The following is a 22,342-nucleotide window of genomic DNA, read 5'->3' on the forward strand; positions in this document are numbered from 1 at the left end:
TGAGAGTCCCGTGGTTGCTGGGTAGGAGGGAGGAGGAGCCTAGTACAACTTAAGAGTTCTTTTAGGTATAAAGATGGAGGCAAAAAACATGGGAGAGCAGGTTTGGTCAGTAAATGCTAAGACTCATTTGGATAGGCTGGCCCGCTGGTTCAGTGGGTTGTCTGGGTAAAAAGATATTCCATATGTAGGCAAATGTGTGAATCTCAAGTCTGAGAAAGAGGCTGGTCTAAGATATGGATGGAAGCCATTACAATGGACAGGTCTTTGCTCCAAGATGAACAACTAGATCACAAGGACAGAGAGAAGGGAAGTGGGAGAATCTTTTCAGATCCTGGAAAACTTTTAGAACAGGAGCCCTTGAAAGATGAAGAGAAGAAACAGAGAGTATCAAGAATAGACATTATCTTTAGAAGGGCAAAGAATGGAAGAAAGGGAGTGGATGCAATAACACCCAGTAAAACAGGCCAGCCCCAGCAAAATGTTCTGCAGTAAGGAAGAGAGAGGACACTGCTGAGTTTCGTGAGAGGGCTTGGGAGTCCTTCATTTAAAACTGAACTCCTCCATGTCACACACCATCCTAGGTGAATGGAACACACACTGCCACCTAGACACCGTGCTGTGGAGAGGCCCATGCAAGCCCAGGGGCTGCCACTGGTGTGTGATGAAATAAGCACAATTATTGCAAGCAGTTAGCAACGCTTATGGCAATTTTACTTGATCCTTTCTATAAATTAATTTTCATTTGAATTTACAGAACATTGGTCCATAACAAATTAAAATTAATAAAAGCCCCAAAACAATGTGTTCCTCCCTGCAGAGAGTCTGAGAAACACTGCCTTAGTGCCTGCAAAGGTTGAAATGTGAAGAATGGGAGCAGGGTATAAAAAACTCTGCTGGGAATTTCAAATAGGAAGGGGAGAAAAAAATAGTGGCTGCTGGTTTTCTCATCTCCTTAGAAATAAATTCATTTAGGGGCAAGGACAGATGGATTTCCAGAAAACAAGATGCTGATATTTTCCTTCAGAATTACACAATTATTTACATATTCATGTTAAGAGAAGCCACCTACTATTCTGTTTACATGAGAATAATTTATGCTCTACTAGATACAGAAATACAATATAACCAAATATATAGGCTGAATAGGTTTTACTTGTAGGCTGTGGCTGATCAATTTCAATCACAATAGCAATATTATGCACTAATTCCATTCTACCATACACATTCCTGCCTGTCCTGAGTGTTATCAGGAGAGAGGCATGCAAGTGTTAGGGCTAGACAGGTCCTGTGTTTATTTGTCATTTCGGAAATTGGATATTTTGTTAGAAGAAGAATTGACACTAATGAAAATATAAGTTGCCAACACCACATGTAGGTTAATTAATAGGACACAGGGCCTGGAAGAAGCCAGCAATTTTCCATTTAGCTTTTCCAGATAGTAGAAGTAGATAGCATCATCAAATAATGAATATACACTCAGGCAATTTATAACTTTATGGTTGGGGGTAGGGTAAAATCACTGTTTCAAAATCCTTCACAATCCACTTATCCCAGAGTCATAGATTGTTGGGTCCCAAGGTTCCTGTAAAGGTTATTACATTAACTTTCTACTATTATAAATGATGACCAGAATCAATTTACAGCAAGTAGCAATCAGTTTTTCTTTTTCTTTGCTTCCCTGAAATGTGAATTCTATCTCATGGTTAAAATATATAAGCAAATATTCCTGCAAAATTTTTCTTTTTTTCAAGGGAAAAGCAAAACAAATCAGAAACTTTATATGATATATGATCATACCTCGTGTAGCAATTTATCTAATTTGTGCTGTAATTCAAGGAAGTATCGGGAGGTGATGAGACCCTGGTGGGATTTATCCAAGCAATCTCGAGCCAGTTCAATAATCTGATGGTGAGTGAAACTAAGCACTCCATCTGCCAGGGGAAGAACGTGGTCAGGAGAGTAGCTGGTGATAATTTCCTTTAGACGTTCTTCCATCTGAGCTGTAGCCTATTTAGAAAGGACATACACATCACACAGATGTAATACAAGGAAATATGCAGGTGAACAATCCAATCATCACATTTAGCTGGTATTTTCAGGACCTCCATAAGTTATTAAATAGAATTGTAGAAATCAGATTTAAAAAACCCTTGCCTCTCTGTTAACTTCAGTGGTGCACGTACATCACTGTATCGATCTATCGACAGATATGTATACATACATACATACATACATACATACATACATACATACATATATATATATATATAATCTACAGATTATATACCAGGAGTGAATCCTAATGAAAACTATGGACTCTGGGTGATAGCCATGTGTAATGTAGGTACATCAAAGGGGAGGGGGCTGGACATGCATGAGGTCAGAGGGTATATGAGATCTTCTACTTTCTGTTCTACTTTGCAGTACACTGAAAACTGCCCTAAAAATAAAGATTATTGAAAAAGAAAAAGATACCTCACCATGTGGAAGAAAGATTTGCAGTATATATGGAAAAGTGAATATCCCAGGGTGATAATTGCTTTTTCTCTATGTCCTATCAAATGTAAAATAGTCCATGTGAACTTCTGCAAATTACTCAAACAGTATCTGTGAATTGCTATGCTTTCATTTCAGATCTTGGGCTCTTTCAGATAGATTGCCAAAAATAGCAAATAGTTATGTTTTTACCGAAAAATCAGAACTGTCACTAGAATTACATAGGGTGTGCCAAGAGCTTGTTTTTCTACTAGATTTAAATGTACCAGGAATAAACATCTTATACCATCTTTATCCTTTTCTCAAGAAGCTACATCATTGCAAAAGGTGAAAAGGAGTCCTTTGGTAATATAAATCTAAAACTTCCCTTTCAACTTTCATCATTCTTTGTGATGCCCTTTGGCTTAATCAGTATTTCTTGCTTGCATTAATGTTTATAAGCAGGGAGATGCCCTATCTCCTGCTCCTCTCTAAAAGTCCTAACTAACACTAACTTTGTAGAATCAGGATCTGTTTCCCTGGTGAACAAATGACATGTGATAAATAGCTAAAAAGACTTTAATCAATGACATCAATGCGGGGTTCATTACAAACAATAAGTACTCTACCCCTGATTTATTTCTTTTTGTTCTCTTGCCTAGAGCCACAAATCTAGTGGGGGAGAAACAGGAACAAAATGGAGAGACTGCCTTCTCCCAAATGTGTAGAAACACTTTGGCGGAAACGATGTGGAAATGAGGTGACAGGGATGAGCAGACAGCAGGCTCTGCAGTCAGAGGGTTTGGCAACAACCAAACTAAGTCCTCTCTGAGTCCATGCAAGTGCCTTTTGCTGCTCTTAAGGGGGAACACTGCAACTGCACCTTCCCTTCTAAGTTAATAGCGCCAGACACATAATTGCTAAAGAGACAGCAAGTCACTGAGAAGAAAAATGAGGTGAGGGGAAAAAAATACTTGCCTGACATACTGTCTAGAGGCTTCCGAGAAATTAAAAAAAAAAAAAAGAAGAAAAGAAAGGTCTCTGCTTGACAATGCAAAGCAGGCCCAGGACAAGGGCAGGAGAGCACAGGGTGTAAGGCCTTTCACAGGTGTGCCACCAGGTGTGTGGCACCTCCAGCAGGATTCACTCTCCAGCCAGTTCAGCACCGAGACTGCAACTGGTTCTCAGCAGCTTTTAAAAATGTTCAGTGATTTCATCTTTCTAAGGAGCTAGGGTGCTGTGTTATGCAAGTCATTACTGAGCTGGACCATTACTTCCTATAACAAAACCACCTTATAGACGTTAAACCTATGTTGCCTGTTTGTTGGGATGCTAGGCCTCTTCGATTTAATTCATTACCTTTGGGAACCTTTCTTTGTAGACATGGTTCATCATAATTATTTCATGGTCACAGCAGGCGGGAGAACGTCCAGGGCTGCAAGCAAAGCAAATTACCCTTTTAAACTTGCCACAGCATGAAATGAAAATAAGCTTTTTATTTATAAACAATTGGTTGCATCAAATGTACTATGAACCTTTGTAAGAAAAGTATATTAGGTAATAAACTACAAAATCAGTCATTAGTACACATGGGCACATACATACCCCCAAGCAGAGACACCCTGAATTGGATTCAGAAAGAGAGCTCTGAAAGTGGAATGCCATGAAATAATTATAACTCCAATATGAGATTAGTTCAGAGAAGGTTCGTAAATGGAGATTACATTCCATAGGTAGCAGGTACTTACAAAGTCCTGGAAACCAATTAATGGACTGCAACAGGAAACAAAATGCAATAGCCACAAACAGCGTCACGCAGGACATGTGAACAGTGTAATTTCACACTTTTATCACACACCTGCGCTCTGCCACGTACCACTGAAGAAGTTTAAGAGTCTTCCACAGCACAGGTGTCACCATTGAAATCCATTTTCTAGCCTAGCAAATATTTATTTGGGATGCTGAGGTGGGCAGTATGCACAATACGAAGCAGACCCAACTAACTGCAAGTATTTTTCTTTATTTCAGTAGCAAGTCTGTGTTCCTTCCCAGTGGTATATGGCTGCCAAAGTCAATGTGAAGAATTAAATTCCTGAAAGTGTACGGATCACACTAGATATCCTAGGCACTTCTTTCATAAAACCAAAAAGAGCCGCAGTGTGGTAAAATGCAATGGCTCTAAGTGAATTCATAAAATTGATCTTTTATTCCATATCTCAAAATAATCTAACACATCCTTTAATTGCCCGATATGGGCATACTTACTATCACCCGCTTATGACCCTCAATAGGAATGGCACAAAGGAAAAACCCTTCTCAGTAAGCTTTGATATTAAAGTGAACACCTGAAAAACTGTTTTTTAATAAAATCTGACTGCACAAAAGTACATCAATTCTGCACACAAGGTCTCCTAGGGATGGCCCCACATGCAAAAAATCACCTTGCCCAAGGCCATGTCTTTTCTAGGATGCCAAGTTCAAGGGGGGAAGCTGGAAAGGGGAAAAAACAGCAAAAGTCATTTGGCCCAGGGGCCTCCCTAGTGGTAAAAGGGATGAAGTCTTAGCACTATCAAGCTACCTACAGACATTGCAGCATGCGTTTGTTCCCCAGCCCAGGATGGGACCCACATGGCACTGCTCCCCTCTGCACCTCAGCAGTGCCTTTCAGTGATCTGCCAGTTCTGCTCCCCACTCTGTCTCTGGTGAATTTGTTAACCACCCCCCTTGCCTGCACCTCTGGCCTACACCCTAGCTCTTGTATGCATAAATAAATACATCTTTAAAAAAAGGCATTTGGTGCCCAAAAGTAGATGACTGGATTAGAAAGATGTGGTACATATATACAATGGAATATTACTCAGCAACCAAAAAAGAGAAACACATGTCTTTTGCAGCAACTTGGATGGAGCTGGAAAAGATCATGCTTAGTGGGATAAGCCAGAAAGAGAAAGAAAAATACCGGATGGTTTCACTCATAGCAGGAGTATAATGGACCAGGCGAGAAAATAACAAAAATAATGAACAACCATGGACCAGAGACATTCTGTGGGGGTGGAGTGGGGAATGGGACCAAAAACGGGGGTGGGGGGGAGGGAGGGAAATGCACGGGACTATGGTGGTGGCACAGGGGTGATTTGGTGATGGGAAACCCGTGGGGATTACAATTGAGATAAAAAAAAATGTGCAAAATGATGTAAAAATAAACTTTTTAATAAAAAAAAATGTATTAAAAAAAAAAAAGGCATTTGGCCCAAAGGGGCACATCATCTGGTCTCCATGGGGACAGCTGTTTCAAAGCTGGATTCATCCTTCTGACACTCCTGCTTCCCCTCTTCCTTCCACAGCTGTCATTCCCAAAGATACTCCTAGATAAGCATTCTGCACTTGAATCTGTCTTACATTCTGCTTCCCAAACAACCAAATAGTGACATGTATTATTTTTGCAAATAAGGTCAAAATAAACTGATTCTACTTACGATCAAATGGATATTTGATGTACAGTTGGTGTCCACAAAATTTAAAGGACACAAACTCCTAACAGTGTTCATAATTCTGGAGAAAGTAACATTTATTATGGGATGAAAGAATGAAAGACTATAGATCTGAATCTACAATGTGGAACTGAAAAAAAAAATGATCCTATTTTTGTAGGATTTCCATTAGCCAGGCTTCCCCCTTTTAATGTAAGGCTACTAATTGATTTTGTCACACAGATTACTTTAAAATTTCAAGCGCTTCCGTTTATAAGGGTGGCCCCTACATTACCGCTAGCAACAATTAGCAAATTAAGAGAATTTAAAAGAAAAATAGTGATGTCTTCCAATGATAATAATATCATCTGTTGATGAAAAAAATCATTCCATATTGACAGCAGCTCACAGATCAATGATCATACATACAAATGAGAGGGGCAGACTTCCCTCACAATGGCTGAAAACAGATAATCCCAACAAATAACACTTTTCAATCAGGTGCACACACCTCAGGCTTCGGGAACGAGGGCGCATGGGTGTGTTTCTGCATCTGTTCTCAGTAGCGATACTTTCCGTGGTACAAAAATGTTTCGATAGGAAGTGCAATTCATCGGGTGTTGGCTGGTAGGGTAGCTGGTGCAACTTCTCCTGGGATGAACAGGATGACTAGAACAAAACAAAGGGAGGTTACAGGAGTAGCTCAAAAAGAAATTCTTGTAATGCATTGTGATCCAAGCACTCAACTGGGGTGATACCACCGTTTTACACCGTTTCTTTTCATATTATGACTACAATAACCAGTGCCTAAAGGAATACCTCAATACTTTCTCTGGGTGTTCAAAATACCTGCTACATTTAAATCATCTCATCTTTATAAGGCAATCTTCTCAAGGATATTTTCCTCTCTGGTGAAAACCCAGGCTCTGAAAATGACAAGGACTCAGTCAAAACTAAAGCAAGGAAGTGACAATTGAAGGGAGAATTTGGTTGCATTAAATGACACGTTAGTTCTCAACTGAATGCTCACTTCTGCTGCTCATAATCAAACACTGTGACTTTTAGGTAACATAAAATGAAAGATAATGTGGGTTCGTAAATAAGGCAAGGAGATCTCTTTCCATAATGTGTTCTGACCTTTGTGCAATTACCATCCTCCTGTGCCATGGATGTGAAGGGGAAAGGATAAGTAAGATACTTTTCTCAATAATGCCATTGCTTTAAAAACTGGAAATCTCCCTTTTCTTTTTTGGCTGAGACTGAAATATTAGCTGTATTTCATTTTCTTCAAACCAGCTTGAGGGGTGGTTAAGTTTTATTTCTGTATATAACTTTGCTTTTTGAAAACTGTCACTCAACCTTCAAAGCAAGGTAAGGTAAAGAAAGTAAATGACTTTGCTTTTAATCAATCTGGGAGATATAACAATAAAGCAAAAGCAACAATGGCTTTGTTTTTATTGGGAATTGAACTCTCTAATGAACTACAACAAAGGAAATTGAGAAGTTTTAAGTAATAGAAACATGATTAGAATAAGCAAATTCTGAAAAATAAGTAATTTGAAATTTAACAGGTTCTTAATTTGAAAAAAATCTTTTGCGACATTAAGAGCATACTTTATAAGTACTAAACAATAAAGCCCCACAATGTAGTAACACTTAACATTAGTAATATAGCATAAAAACCTTTCTACCTTGAAATTATGAAACACCTTACTCAGTACATAATAGACAAAGAGGGCTTTTTATAATGTAGTTGAGATTATTTGATAAACTCCAAAAACCAGAACACTAGTGGAAAGATTTATGAGATAAATCAAAGTTTTTTGCAGAAGGTACCAGGACAGGCCAAATATTTTCACCAGGAAATCAACTCAAGAAATCAGGAAAAGAATAATAAAATCAGTGTAAGCAGAGCCAAATTAGCAAACAGAATTAAGAATTTGTGTATGAGTCTCATAGGTCAGTTAATGAAAACAATTCTGCATTTAAGATTTCAAAGCCCCAAATCCAGCAGTTTATTCATAAATTTACAATAACCCCTTCTGGTGGCAAAACATGAACAGAATTGACAGGAACTATTTAATTTACTTAATACGAATGTTGACACAAGTTGCTGTGGAAATAGTAATATGTTTTATTATAAGCAGCTGACCCAGTTGCTGCTGGGTGTCACATACAGCACAGAAATCAGGTTACCTTTCTAAAATGTGCAAAGTAATTCCAAAACACATCAGATTCGAGTTTCACATAGCTATTACGGGCCTGTAGTTACACGGCAATGAGAGCGAGGAGGGGGTATGGGTGGTGGCGGACTTGGTGGTATCTTTAACATTTGAGTCATTTGTCAAGGAAGTTAAGGTTTGTTTGGAAAACTAACTGTAGCCAATCTAACAAAATGTTAGTGTGTGAAATGTTAGTGTGTACCCAGTGCAAGCAGAAAATCTTAGGGCTCTACCCTATACACATGCATTGACTAAAGTGTAAGGAACAGGCCCTGGGTGAGCTGATGGGAATCTTGAAACTGAAGGTTACAGGGAGGGGTATGAACAAGTATTAGAATTCAATAGTGGTAAGGAATGAAGAAGACAGGCAGCTTCTGTGGGGAGAGAGGTTTCACCTCAGTTGGAACAAACAAGCAAAGGTGGGAATGGAGAGCTGGGTCTGTAGCACCGGGAAAAACTATGGCCTGGCAAGGTAGTCTGGGGGTGCAGAGTAGTAAGTGGGGCTCCCATAGAGAGGCAATTCTAGAAGACAGAGAAGTGCTCATCAGGGCTCTAAGTCCCCTTGCAGACAAGGAAATACAAGAGCCATGAGATGGCAGGGCAGATACCAGCTCATCCCAAGACTTCAGACACATTCTGAAAAGGTGTTGCTGTTAGTTAGAACACCCTTGCAATGCTGCTTTTACAAGTTTCAAGACTTAGGTAGGTAGTTACCCAGTAAATACAGCCTCATTGCTTTATATTTCCTGCATGTTCTCTAAGTGATGGATCAGTGACCCTCATCACCCAATTAATTTGCATGATTTTTGACTAAAGACATTTGACTAAATCAAATCCATTCTCAAAGAATATTTACAAAAAAAAAAAAAAAAAAGAACCTTGTTGTAGTTTCTCAAGGTAAATGAAGAGTGCCAAGACAAAAAGCAAACAAGTTCAGAGTAATGGTATCATTTAGTCTCTCAAGATAACCATTCTAGAAAGGATAATATGCATATGTGTACATCATTTTCACTTGTTATTTATTAAGAGTAATATAACTTTAAATACCTCATATTTATAGGTACTTACATTCTTATTCCCATTATTTCCTCAAGATTAAACAACTTCTCTGGTAAGAAATAAATGGGAGGTGTCCTGCTGCTGCAATTTTGTATTACTTACTTTGAAAGAAAAAATTGTGATCTGAATATTATTTTGGAAAAGCTCCATTAATTTTAACTGCAAATTTTGAAGTTTAAAGAAACTGCAACAGTAAATACTCTCTAGAAGGATTGATTAACTTCAAATGACCAAATCTTCCTAATTTCAACAGAGAATTTTAATATTTGCTAATTTTGTGGTTTCAATAAGGACAAAGATATGTTATTTACATTTCAGCAAAAGCAGTTCTGGAATTCAGTTACCAACACAAGTACCTACAAACCATAAATTATATATTTCAAGTTCTTGTAATATCAAGTACATATTCTATTTATCTAAAAAAATAACTAAAAATAAAATGACTGGCTAAACGAGTATTAGTTAATCCAGAAAATGAAATTCTAAGAGTAATTCAAATTAGATTTAGAAAAGAAAGAATTCAACTAATAGGCTTTGTACATTTTTGTCCTAATTTTTAAAGGACAAAAACATAAAGAAACTGAGGTAAATCAGAAGTTGTATTTCAAATTCTTACTCAACAACCAAAAGGAAGAAAAGATAACTGAACTCTGTGCAACAGCATCTCTACTCCAGAAGGTAGAGATGTCTTGTGTGGAACCTTGGCAAAAAAAAGAAATTTTGCAAATGAAAATTTCATTTTGAAGGGAAGAGCCAGGGATGTGAGATCAAGAATTTTATCATACCACCTTCTTTAATAAAACACTTAACAGTTCTCTTACTTCTGATCAGAAGCCACTAGAAATACAATTAACCTGTGTGTAACTAAGTATTACCTCAGGAGGCTTTACATGAACACCAGGGAGAGCAATGACTCCGTGAAGATAGGTGGCCAGATCAGGTTTATGAATTTCAATGTTTACTTTAAGAAATACAATGGAAGGTCCTTCCTGGTGGCGCAGCAGGTTAAAACACAGCATTAAGAAGCTAAAGCTTCTTCAGCATGAGTTCAATCCCCGCCTGCACCGGAAGTTACCCACCTGGCATGTCAGACCTCTCCTAACCGCCCCACTGCTCCCCTCAGCAGTGTACTTTGTCGATCTGCCTGTTCTGTTCCCCACTCTGTCTCTGGTGAATCCTCTCACCGCCCCTGAGCCTCTGGCCTGTACCCCAGTTCTGTATGCACAAATAAATAAATCTTAAAAAAAAAAAAAAGAAAAGAAATGAAAAAGAAAAAGAAATGCAAATTCCTTCAGAAAAGCCAAGAGTCTGGGGTTTAGATCACTTATTGTACCCTCACTGATAAATAAAACAAAGGAATATATAGCTCCTCAGTTAAACACCAAAAAAAGTGAAGAAAATGGTGGTAACCACACCACAGAATCTGCCTCTAGGGCTCAAGGAATGAATCCTTTGTGAGTAGCTGAAGTAGGGCGAGCACATGGGAGGTATTTATAAAGGAAATACTTTCAAAATCATTTGCATAAAAGGGGGGTCTACAAACTCACCTTTTCTTTACAGATTTATATTAAAAACTGAGGACGATTTACCAATTAGAGATGGAAAAAAGTGTCCATACTTTTCTTGCAAAAAAGAAAAATGTAGTAACCAAACTACAATAAAACTTCAGTAAAGGGCAAGGCAAAGTGAAACTACTGAAATAAAAAGGAATTTGGCATCAAGAGACATAGTCTAAATTTTAAGCATGGGGAAGATTAAATGACACTTTGTATAGGAGACTGTGGGAGAGACCCTTGAACAAGGGCCAACTCCTTGCTCTGCCTTGTGGTGGCTGGGGAAGAATGCCATATCAAATTTAGAAAATGACTCTTTCCTGCTTTGTGGTCCATCAATTTGAACACTTATTTGCACATTGTGGCTGTTTTGTTCTTACCATCTAAAATATGGGCAAATAAGCAATGATGGTTACTGACATAATGACCACGGGTGACTTTACTGGAATTGAGTATCAATTTCACCCACTGACGCCATTCAGGATTAAAAATCCGTACCCCTTCCTGAGACAACCAGGCTGTGTGGATGTCAGCTCAGGTTGTCAGGGTGCTTCACAAAAATGGTGCAAATGCACAATAAGCTCACATAACGCAACAAAAGGAAATAATGAATAGTCAAATACATTGCCTGTCATTAATAAAATATTTCAAGGGGATGGTAAAAATAATCCAAACTCACATTATATTGTACTTGGAATTCTGGAAACATGATACAAGGCAGTAGTGACACCGGACAGAGTCTACGCATTTAAATGTAGATTTTTTATTAGTTTAAGGATCACTGAGTGGCTGAATATTTGTGCTTAACAGCACAGAGCTGGACTCTGAGGGGAAAACAACAACAGATGGATAACCCTACACGATAAGCTGATTTTGACTAAGTGGAGATGGAAATGAATCCAAAGAAGCTCTAAAATCAGGTGCACATTCCTGGCTGGCATATGAACATTCAGACCCTGTCATTAGTATTTATTGAACAACTGCAACATAGTGGGTCTTTCTAAAGCTCTGCTTAGACAGACACCTCACAGCATTCCTGACTGAGAAAGCATACAGCTAACCTACTGAATTGTTTCAGTAATTGTTATTCCTCTCCTTGAAATGTTATAGTTCGGGCAACAGTATCCTTCCCCATGCTATTTAAATGATTTATTCTTGTCTCTTAATATTTATTTTAACTTACTATAAGTTCTTTTCATCTCTCTTTCAACAAAATGTTCATACTTACGGGGCACAGACAAATTTAAGTCTTGTCATTTTTATTTCTTTAAAGGAAAAAAAAACTAACAAACCAAAAAACTCTGATAAACCAACAAACAAAACCCTGCATCTGAGCCACCCAAGGGAAAACCCGAACACCCGGCCCATCAAAATGTAATGGCATCTTCAGTACTAATATCAGGGGCATGGAAACCAAAGCCATAAAATCAGATTGTGTCCCCCTCCCCTAAATACACTAAACAGTATTAAAGAAGAACTATAATCTTTTCCAAACTTTTGTATATTGGGACTGAATTTGTATGCCATGGTTTTCAATGTTGAAGTGAAGTTGATTCTTTTTATGCTCATCAGTTCTTTCATTTACTGCATAACCTATTCAAAGTGGCAGAAGTACAGAATCTATCTTCTCCCTCCCATGAGGAAATACCCTGAGAAAACACTGCCTGTAGAATAATAGCTTTGTGGTTGTGAGGGACGGAAAAAGCAGTCAGGCACTTACAGAGACGGTGGAGCTGGGTGTGTTTGTCCCGTAGCCAGAGGAGGGGAGAGAAGCCAAGGACCAGCGGCGTCCATCAGTCCTATTGAAAAAGTGAGTTTAGCTCAGGCCAACACCGGAGTACTATTACATGGGACCCCAAAAGGAACCAAATATTTTTAGTCAAGCATATGAAACAAACAGTGAGGATGGGGAAATGTTCAGGGTAAACAAACATTATACAGCAGGTTGACTTTTATTTAAGCTGAATCAATACACCCAAACAAGTAGAAAGTGAATGGGCTGATCCATATTATTGATCTCTCACTAATACACTTTGACAAAATGAATACCAGGGATAATTGCAATGGTCAGACTCAGCAGATTCAAATAAAAAAAAAATAGAAAGGGTGGAGGTTTATCTGGAAGCTGATAAGCGGGGCTGTGGTCTTTGGAAGGGTCTGAATTCCAGTGGCACAAGAGCCTAAGGGGACTTTGCATCCTAAAGACTTGCTGCTTATTATTTGCAAGGGAACCGTCTACTCATCACACCAAGGGAAGAAGGGATCAGTGGGCTCATGACTGGCTCAAGCCTTAAGAGGCAAATAACTTTAGCTCTAAGAAACTGACTGACCTTATGCGCGGAATCTCTTAAGAGTTATTGCCTTCTAACATGACCTGGCTTCATAAAGTACTGCAGCAAAAGTCTCCTGCAGAATTTATGAGAGTGTGGACCTGCTCTGGCCATTGACAGCAGGGGCAGAATGAAAATTCTTCACAAGTAAAAGAACTAATGCAAAGAGCATAGTTGTCTGCCTGTCACAGAGGCAAAGCTGTCAGGAACCTTGAGAGTGAATTTTATCTTCAAATGGTGAGAGGCTGCGGATCTTCTGGCTTGGCCTCTGGTTATGAGTGAAGGTCATTACACAGGCTCCCAGGAGCTAAGGCTCTGGGAGCTAAAGAAATGGTAGAGACAATACTGTTGTTAAGTATAGGACACCGCAGCAAATTTTCTGTACACCTTGGCATTCTAGAACCATTGTTTTATTTGTCATTTTGAATGTTACTCAAGATAATGCAACACCATCAACATACACACATGCACATCGCCCAGAGGAAACATACTTTCTAAAGAGCTACATTCCATTTAAGGGTGAAGTACCAACTCTATACTTTGTGTAATCGAAAGTTATAATAATTTACCAAGTGAGAGATACTAGTGGACCAAATTTACCACAGACATAGTCACAGGAAGTTGAAGTCAGGGAATTCAACAGTAGTACACTTGAATTTGAGAAATGTCACAACTAGATGTTCACATAAAAACCGACAGGTCAATCTAAATAATATTCAAGGGAAAATATAAGCATCGGCGACCACAGATGTTGCCTCCAATAAATACGAATGGTCCACAAAGATGAAATGGAGAAATTCAAGTGGACAATTCACAGAAGTATTACAACGTTAAAAGGTTAGGAAAATTTACCTGTCATTTCTGTGACCGCAATTGAAGTACAATTGAACCAAGTATGTTTTTAGAAAAAGAAGCAAAATAAGATTGTTTGTAAATATATCAGATTAAAAGAATGAGAAGAATCATGTTTCTATAAAAAAAAACAACTAACAATGTTAAAGCAGAAAATGGTAACACATGCATATAATGACATATGGCTATCAATTAAATAGACACAGGTGGGCCTTATTTTATTAGGTACTTATTTTAAAGCTAAAAAGTCAAGCCTATACTTCACATTTTAAATACCTCTAATTTTTAGAAGTTAGAAAAGGATATGATTTTAAAAGAATTATTCAGTTCATTTAGTAGCAATTATCAGCAACTAGTCTCTGGAAAGAGTGAGGGACACAATTTCCCCCTCCACAACTTTGTTTTATGATTCATTAACTCTCCTTTCCCTCAGGTATCAATGAGCATATTTCACATGAATGGACAATTCCAAGAGGAGACATGTTCTTATTACTTCTGAAGCATAAATTACATTTGCTTACTCTGAAAAATACACCACTAGAAAGACAAGAATGGGCTCAGTACTGTGTGCAGCATGGACCAGAAGTAATTTATGTCTCATAAAGTTCCCTAAGTTGTCCGTGTGTGTTTATTCCAATGGAGCACAAAGGACCATTGTATTTTCATTACACGACACCCGCACATTGCAGGTTTTATGTGCTATATACTGCACTTGAGAGCCAGCATGCTCTCTTTTCAAGTAAGCTATCACACAACTGCAATTTGGATGCTACTAGTGGTGTTGTCTTTTCTCTGCCCTAGCTACGACTAAAAATGTTACCGAAGACAAAACTATGTTCTTGCCAAACATGGGTTTTTTGAAAAGAGTATTTTCTTTGTGGGTGGAAATCTTAATGTTACACTAAATGGAAAGTACAGAGGGAAAAAACATTTGAAGGGAACACAAGATACAAAAAGATTGGGGTAAAAACATTGTTGCGACACTATTCACAATTTAGATGAATGTAGTGTACAACAGAGAAGGAATGAGAAATCCTAACACCAACCTGGTTATTATAACTGTATGAAGGGAAAGCAGATTTTATTATTTGCCTATTTGTTACGGTCACATGGTCAGGTGCATTCTACATTTTGGTTGATGTGGGAACAAGCTGAACTATGCTGATATAATACCACCTAAACTCCACTCCAAAAGGGATTCTGAAAGAGTAAGCAGGATACGGCTCAGCCCGCCTCCACTCAATCAGTGTCAGATAACCCCAACTCAGAGGGCAATCTGTTCTAGTAATTTGCCTGTGGAAATATATTCTGAGATTTAATCTGGTGAATAGCAATCAGGCAACTAAGAGCCACCCATGGTATTTATTCAGGGGTCTATACTTCCAGTGAAAGTGAAACATTTTATAATGAGTAAACCTCTGCAACTTTCAGGAAAGGTAGAATATTACTAGCTCTCTCCTACCAGTAAAGAAAAAGACAGTTAACCCTACCATCAGATGGATTGTTAATTGATATCACAGTTAGCAAGGAAAAGTATGTTTCTGTTCCCCAGATCAAATCTACCATCCTTACTTTCATCCTTTTATTTTCACCCAGTGCTAAAAAAATGAATTGGATAAGTTTGCTGACAAATATATAGTTTATAATATGGAAAGGAAGTCTGTATTCTATTTTCTAGGCTAAAATTAAACTGTTATAAGAGACATCACCTGGTATCAGACCAGAAAATTAGCAAGGCTGATCTTTCCCAAGAATAGTTTAAAAAATAAGTCAATCTCTCCTTAGTTGGATTAAATATACAAAATAATAAGATATAGACTCTCAAAATGGCATTCATTGCTTCTTCAAAGTTCAGAATTGCTTATCAAAGGAAAGAGGATGGAGACCCAGGAACTGCCATTTTTCCTGAGTGAAAATTGAGTTTAAGATTGAAGAGATTGACTCCAGATGTTAACTAAAAATATGCCAATTTGAATTTTTCTAGCAAACACAGGGTCCTGTTTACTTGAATAAAAGTTTAAGAAGATGATCACTCATATCCCAATCTAAATTAATACTTTTTGAAGAGTGTGGAGGGAGTTCCATCTGGAAATTCATGCAAAATGAACTAGAGGTCTCCTGTGATAATCTTCTGTCACGGTTTATGGTTTATTTGTCAAAATCAACATGCCTGGAGGTTTGTGTATCTTTTACAGCATAGAAAGCGGATTCATCTGTCCTCCAGTCAACCACTTAATTATTAGATTCCCTTCATTTTTAAAAACCTGGCAGGATTAAGAGACTATGATTTCTGTCATGTTTAAATGCACCCTGTAATGAAAACTTACCTTTTTTTTTTTATTACTTAAGGTCATTAAATACATTCTCTTTCTTTTAAAAGATGTATTTCAAAGACTATGGTGGGTTATTATTTATCAGTTTTTGTAAGAATTTTTTTTTTACTTACAAATTGTAGCACCATTGTGAATTATTACTCACTAAGCACATGCAGGCTTTGCAAGAGTGGTTAATTTTTGTATTTTCTTTATAGTGCGTAAAATGAATAGCTTAAAGAATAAAAGTTGCAATTGGGGGAGATGATAGTGTGACTCTCAAGAAGATCCTTAGAGATCACCTCTTAATTACTTGTGTTTCCTCCCCATGGTAGAAGGCTAGTACCTTACACACATGGGCATTTAACATATGGTGGGGGATACAAGAGGTTTACAAGGGAATCTTAATTATAGAGGATTCTGAAAATGCTACAAACAGATCCTGTTCTCTGGATTTCACAATAATATGCAGTACATGCTGATAAACAGCTCTGAGGAGAACGCATGTGTTACCAGTTTGCTGGTGAGTACACGTGTTAAAATACTTTTTTTTTTTTTTTTGATCTGCCTATACGTCTTTACTAAGTGCTACTTTAGTGCACTTTAGGGAACAGGTTTCTGAGGAAAATGTAGCAAATATAACATATAATCGTCATGTATCTTGAATATTCTGAGATCTGACAGAGAGACATTTTGTTTCCTTCCCACTTGCAAGAGCACAGGGTATGTGTGTGAGGGGGGAATGAAGTCTAGGAAGGAGGTTTCAGTTGGACATGGTTCCACTTGCACAAAAGGTGGACACTTTTCTGACCTGGGGAAATCACAGTGTAAGGTACAAGCTGAAGAACTCTGATAGGAGGACATTTGCCCACTGTCCTCAATAACAGCAGCTCCTCCCTTGACTCATTGTCCCAGATGTGAGCTTGTAGCACCACAATAAGTGGTGTTCGACTTTCACTAAAACCCTGTGGTTTACACCAGTTTTCTCCCAGAGAATCACTGAATTGCTGGTTTGATGCTCTTAGGCGAAAGAACACCTTAGAGCTTATCCCTTTTGAGCCCAAGAAAAGTCATCGCTATAAAAAGAAAAATTATTTCAACAATAACACAAAAATCATACCAGGCCACAACAATGAACTAAGTCTTTACAATATAAGCTTGGGTAGATTGGTACAACTCTGCTGTGCACCCACCACATGCAAGACACTGCAGTAGGGATTGGGGGAAAGATGCCAGCAGCCGTTTGCTGCCATCACTGGGAGATCCCCAGTTAGCGCAGCCCTGAAAGAGGAACGTATAACTCTGTGAGGCACACAAAGCTCATTGTTACAACTGTGAAAGCAGAAGTGTCAGCCCAAAATTCTGTGGTGGCCTCAACTCATCTTCGGTGTGTGAGCTTCAGAGAAGGCCCTTTAAGATAAGGAGCAGACCTCACCGTGCCATTGGGAGGGGTGTAGGAGGCCGGGGGGGGGGGGGAGAGAGGAAAAGGGGTATGAAGATTCTCTACATAACTTTCTATTATTCCACTCACAAGAAGGCCTTACCTCCGTGCAAATGAGAAATGGGCTGAGGCACTGGGGGAGAAATTTCTTGGACTATCTTGAGGGCTATTTCCTGCAGAGAGAAAGAAGAATTTACAACATGATTTTGTTTTTTACATCATTATTCATATCCATAATCTTCTCATTAGTTAGAAGTTCATGTATACTTTTGTAAAATGTTCATCTCCCCAATGATGTTTTAGTTTCACCTGGAGCAGTGATGGGGGTGGAGAGGTGAGTTCTATCACAGCTTTCCAGGTGTACAAGATATGTGAACATATATCTATATCACCAGCCAGCAGTTCCCTGCATACTGAACCATCTAAATGTTTCAGTCCTACAGAAAAATGAATATACAATGTTTTCGCTGTCCCCTTCCAGATGCTAACATTTCACAAGACAGAACGGTTTGGGACACATGTGCTTCAACTGGGGTGATGGCGGCTTTCCATTTCAGGGAGGTGGCCTTAACATTTTTTAATCTATGGGAAACAATAAAGGTCTTGAGGTTTTGGGAAAAAAAATCCTCATATCCCAAAATACATATTTTAAAGGTGAACTGTCAGAACTTGTCAGAAAATATTGGGAAGAAGCCAGAAGTACAGGTCTATTTCTCAAACAACCCACATCTATTTCAGCATGTCCCTCTGCTCCTGAGCAGCTGGGCTGTGACTGACCAGGCAGCCTCTGAAAGTCACAGCCACACAAAGACTGGCAGAGGGTATTTTCCCCAAGTCCTTTGGAGGCGGTGGCCTGCAGACAGCTCACTGTAAGGAGGGCAGCTCCTCCCGGGCTTGTTACTTTCTCCAGCCGAACACTCAACCTGCTGCTGATCATTGAGAAAGCTTGGCAGGCAGCTGCTTGGGGAAGTTCAGGACACTCCAGACCCACAGCTCTGCCTCCCCTGCATGCTTAATTAGATTGGCAGAGCTGTCTGAGACCTGGGTGGGACTGCAGCTGGTGTGAGGTGAGGAGAAGCTGCAAGCTAAAGCTGTGCATTCTTGAACCAGGGAAAATAAATCCAAAACTGTGTTTAAACCTTAACAGCAAACCAGTTGCCACACTACTGACTTCTTAATAGAAGTGACAATTGTAATTAGCTACAAGGAATACAAGATTGCATGTTCAAATCAGTACCTTGCTGCAAAAAGGTAAACAATTTATCACCCTGTGAGCATACTAAAGAGTGTAAGTTTAGTGTTACCTTGAGGACTTCTGGCCTGGCTACACTTACTCTGAATTTTTCAATTAATTTAAGGTAGCAAGTTTTATAGTGATGTTTTCAACAGATGCCATTAGCTTTATGATAGACAGCACAATTAAAGCTACTTAACTGGGAAGCGCTGAAAAGCCCATTTCTTTATGGCTAGAGAATGAAGCAGCATTTTTTTTTCTCCCTGCTGCAATGAAATTTATCATGCCTTTGCATCTGTTCTTCCTTGGGCCCCAGGAGAAAGGATTTTTGCTTTTGCCATTCAGTAATCCAGGACTCTTTTTTGTCAATTTATCTACAGCTAAATTAAGTTCTTTCAACTTCCCTCAACAGCCTCCATTCCCCAGATCCTCTCAATTTGGCTTGCACATCACTTCATATTTCTTAAAAGGTCTCTGTAATTTCAAGATGTTTACTAAGTTTGTTTCCTAAAGGAAAACACACACAAGACCAGAAATCTTCATGAAAATGTTGTTTTTCATTTGGAAAGAACTTTGTTCAGCCTGCATAGAGAGAAAAACTACTAGTAAACTGTAATTAGAAACAAAAGGATTGTTTTGAATCCAAAGCATTTGGAGAAAAATCCCTACTACCTTATTCACCTAGAATAAATAATAAAGCCAGTGACACTTGGTACCAAATTCTTAGCCCAGTGGACTCTGCAGAGAGAACAATGTACCTGAAGATTATAGTGAGATCAATTAGAACAACTAGAGTTTATTAAATGTTTTTTTTCTTTTAAATCTGAAGAAGGGAGAAACATGAAATTAACCTAAAACTATTCATTTTTAAAAATTTTAGTAAGCGGTGTCCAGCAAATCATGTAACTTCTTATAATACAAGGGTGATATTATCAGTTTGAAGGTGAATAGAGGGGAGGCAGAGAGGTACAGAAGTAAATTAAGATAACTATGCTCTTTAAAGAAAAAAGCAAGGCTATGTTAGCCATGTTTAATCTCTGGGGTTGCAGCATGTGCTGCCATTCTAGTCATTGAAAATGCTCATTTTCTTCTCATGTGTCACATACACTGCTGTAAAATTAAACCCAAATTCCTACAACTTCAAGACTATATACTCATTTGTACTGTCTTTAACCATCGGTCTAATTTCTTAAGAACAGAGAGAGACTCATGTGGAGGTAGTCCAGGGAACTCAGGATACAAGAAGAAATTTGAAGGGGGCTTCAGAAAGTAGACAGAAACAACCCCAACGTAACAGGGGCAGGGGACAGAGACAGGCTTTCTGGTACCACGCAATCCAGATTGGTAAACCAGCAACTTGCGAGATGCATTAACTGGTACCAACTAGTGTGAAGCCCTTGTTGATGCCCAGAGGCAAGTGTGAGGCATCAGACATGTGGACATGGCATGAAGGTGTGCTTAGAAGGAGACTAAGTAGTATTAGTTAGGGTAGCAGGTGGTAGGTCAGTAGGTGCTTTGATTTGATAGGCAAATCAAACATGACTGTCAATGGATTAGCAGGCCACAGACCCACAGTGGCTGACCGTTCCAATGTGGTAGACTGGACGAATGACTACCCCATTTGAGCATGATGTGGGGTGGTAGTGATCGTAGAGGAAAGGGATGGGTTTGCTGTAGACTTGTGTCATTTATTATAAAAAAAATTCCTCACTTTCCTTAGGGAGAAATTACAAGATTAGTAGATTAGATAGGAAGAAGTCAACTTTTGAAGTCTTTGTTCTTCCTTGAAATAAAAATTGATTTATTTGTCACTACTTGGTCTCTGAAGACTTTAGGGATGCTATCTTGTTATACAGTGATGAGAACATTGCTAGTTTAAAACAGATCAAATTATAAAGCACGCCTTATATATTCTTTACGAAGAGACAAGGGCCAGACTCCCACGGACATGCACAACACTTCCCCGGGATGAGAGAGCAAGATGGATTGAAATCAGAGCCCTACACATGACCTTCACTCCTCACAGCACGGCTCTCTGAATTCATCCACCCATCTGCAAAGCAATACCTGGGAGACTCTCAAATGAAAACTGGTGCCAGTTAATTCTCTGCCCATATGTGCAGCACTTGCTTATAACTCAAATTCTGCTGCTCCCAGGGATTTGCTGGCTCTTGGATGTTTGAGAGCTCGGACACTTTATAGACTGCTGGTATTGCAGCTCGCGTTTCTGACCTGGTAAAAGAAACCTTAGTGGTGGTCAGGCACTAGGTAGGTAATTAACTCCAAGGTCCCCAGGAAGAGCTAGCATGGCTAATACACAAGCACTAGGTCAACACACTCCTTCACCTAACTGCGCTGCACAGGGTGCCTCATTTTAGAGGCAGTTATTGTTAAGAAAGTGATTTCCAGATTAATTAAATTGTTTGATTGCTTTGTAATTAGGTTGGAGAAGTCCTGTGTCTTCACCACAGAGAAACAATCTGCAAATCTTTTTAAAAGGCATATGTTATACCCACTATAGATTATTAATGTGTTTTTAATAGCTGTCTGTTCACAAAGTGATAGTTTCTGGTTGCCTTGATTTTCTATCAGTACTGAGGGAATTCAAGAATTAATGATAATTGCCATTTGAAACTCCTGGTGGGTAAAAGAGTAAGCCCCCATTCGAATCCTGTGTCATTACTTGATGATCTGCTTAAATGAGTTGTGACATTTTACGCCATAATCATCAGTGCTGTGATTTTTATTTTGTGGGGAATTCTCAGGAAAAAATTTGTACTGCTTAAATATCTTAAGACCAAACTTCACAGAATCAAACCCAGGATCATCTTGCAAGATGAATGCCTACAGGTAAACTGTGCAATGGAACAGTTATACAGGAATCACAAGCTGGGTAACTCACAAAAGAATAGTTCAAATCACCAAAGAAACTTGCGCCTATCCCTTCATATTCAACTGACGCAAGGTGAGCACTCTCCCTTTCACTTCGACACCTGTCTCAGAAACTGGCACCTCTCCAGATGTAACTGTAGAATATTAATTAAACCTGGGCAGCTGTTTCAAATCTAAGTGACCACAGCAAAACCTTGACTGGCTTTCAGTGGAAACTGTCTCTGGTAAACTGTGAAGTGTTGACAGCAGGCCAATCAAGGAGACTCACAAGCCTGGATTTTTGAGTACAAAGCATTATGCACAATAAACCCAGGCTTCCTTAAATCCTGGGCTATCTGAACCAGTATTGGTTTCCCCATCCCTGCCTTACTGGTCCTCTGCAGCCAGCACCATCACATTCTGTCATCTCACTAATTCATTCAACAGTAATTTAGTAACTCTCTGCTACACAGAGGAATCGTATCATTTGATTTAGATTTAGAGGGATCTGTCCATCAGTCTG

General features: G+C 38.8%; 1 protein-coding gene across 3 annotated transcripts in view; it reads right to left on the minus strand.

The window, feature by feature from the left end:
* MAST4 (microtubule associated serine/threonine kinase family member 4) overlaps window positions 1–22,342 on the minus strand; it is a 529,678-nt gene that overhangs the window by 58,891 nt on the left and 448,445 nt on the right. For all 3 annotated transcript variants that reach the window (XM_012721946.1, XM_012721947.1, XM_012721948.1), the window contains 5 exons: window positions 17,818–17,887; window positions 12,500–12,578; window positions 6,457–6,614; window positions 3,835–3,910; window positions 1,798–2,007 (listed from right to left, as the gene is read on the minus strand). In XM_012721946.1, the coding sequence (XP_012577400.1) occupies window positions 1,798–2,007; window positions 3,835–3,910; window positions 6,457–6,614; window positions 12,500–12,578; window positions 17,818–17,887 (593 nt within the window). The remainder of the gene's footprint in view (window positions 1–1,797; window positions 2,008–3,834; window positions 3,911–6,456; window positions 6,615–12,499; window positions 12,579–17,817; window positions 17,888–22,342) is intronic.

The sequence above is a fragment of the Condylura cristata genome, unplaced genomic scaffold (genome assembly GCF_000260355.1).
Source record: "Condylura cristata isolate star-nosed mole 26May11 unplaced genomic scaffold, ConCri1.0 scaffold00007, whole genome shotgun sequence".
Taxonomy (NCBI): domain Eukaryota; kingdom Metazoa; phylum Chordata; class Mammalia; order Eulipotyphla; family Talpidae; genus Condylura; species Condylura cristata.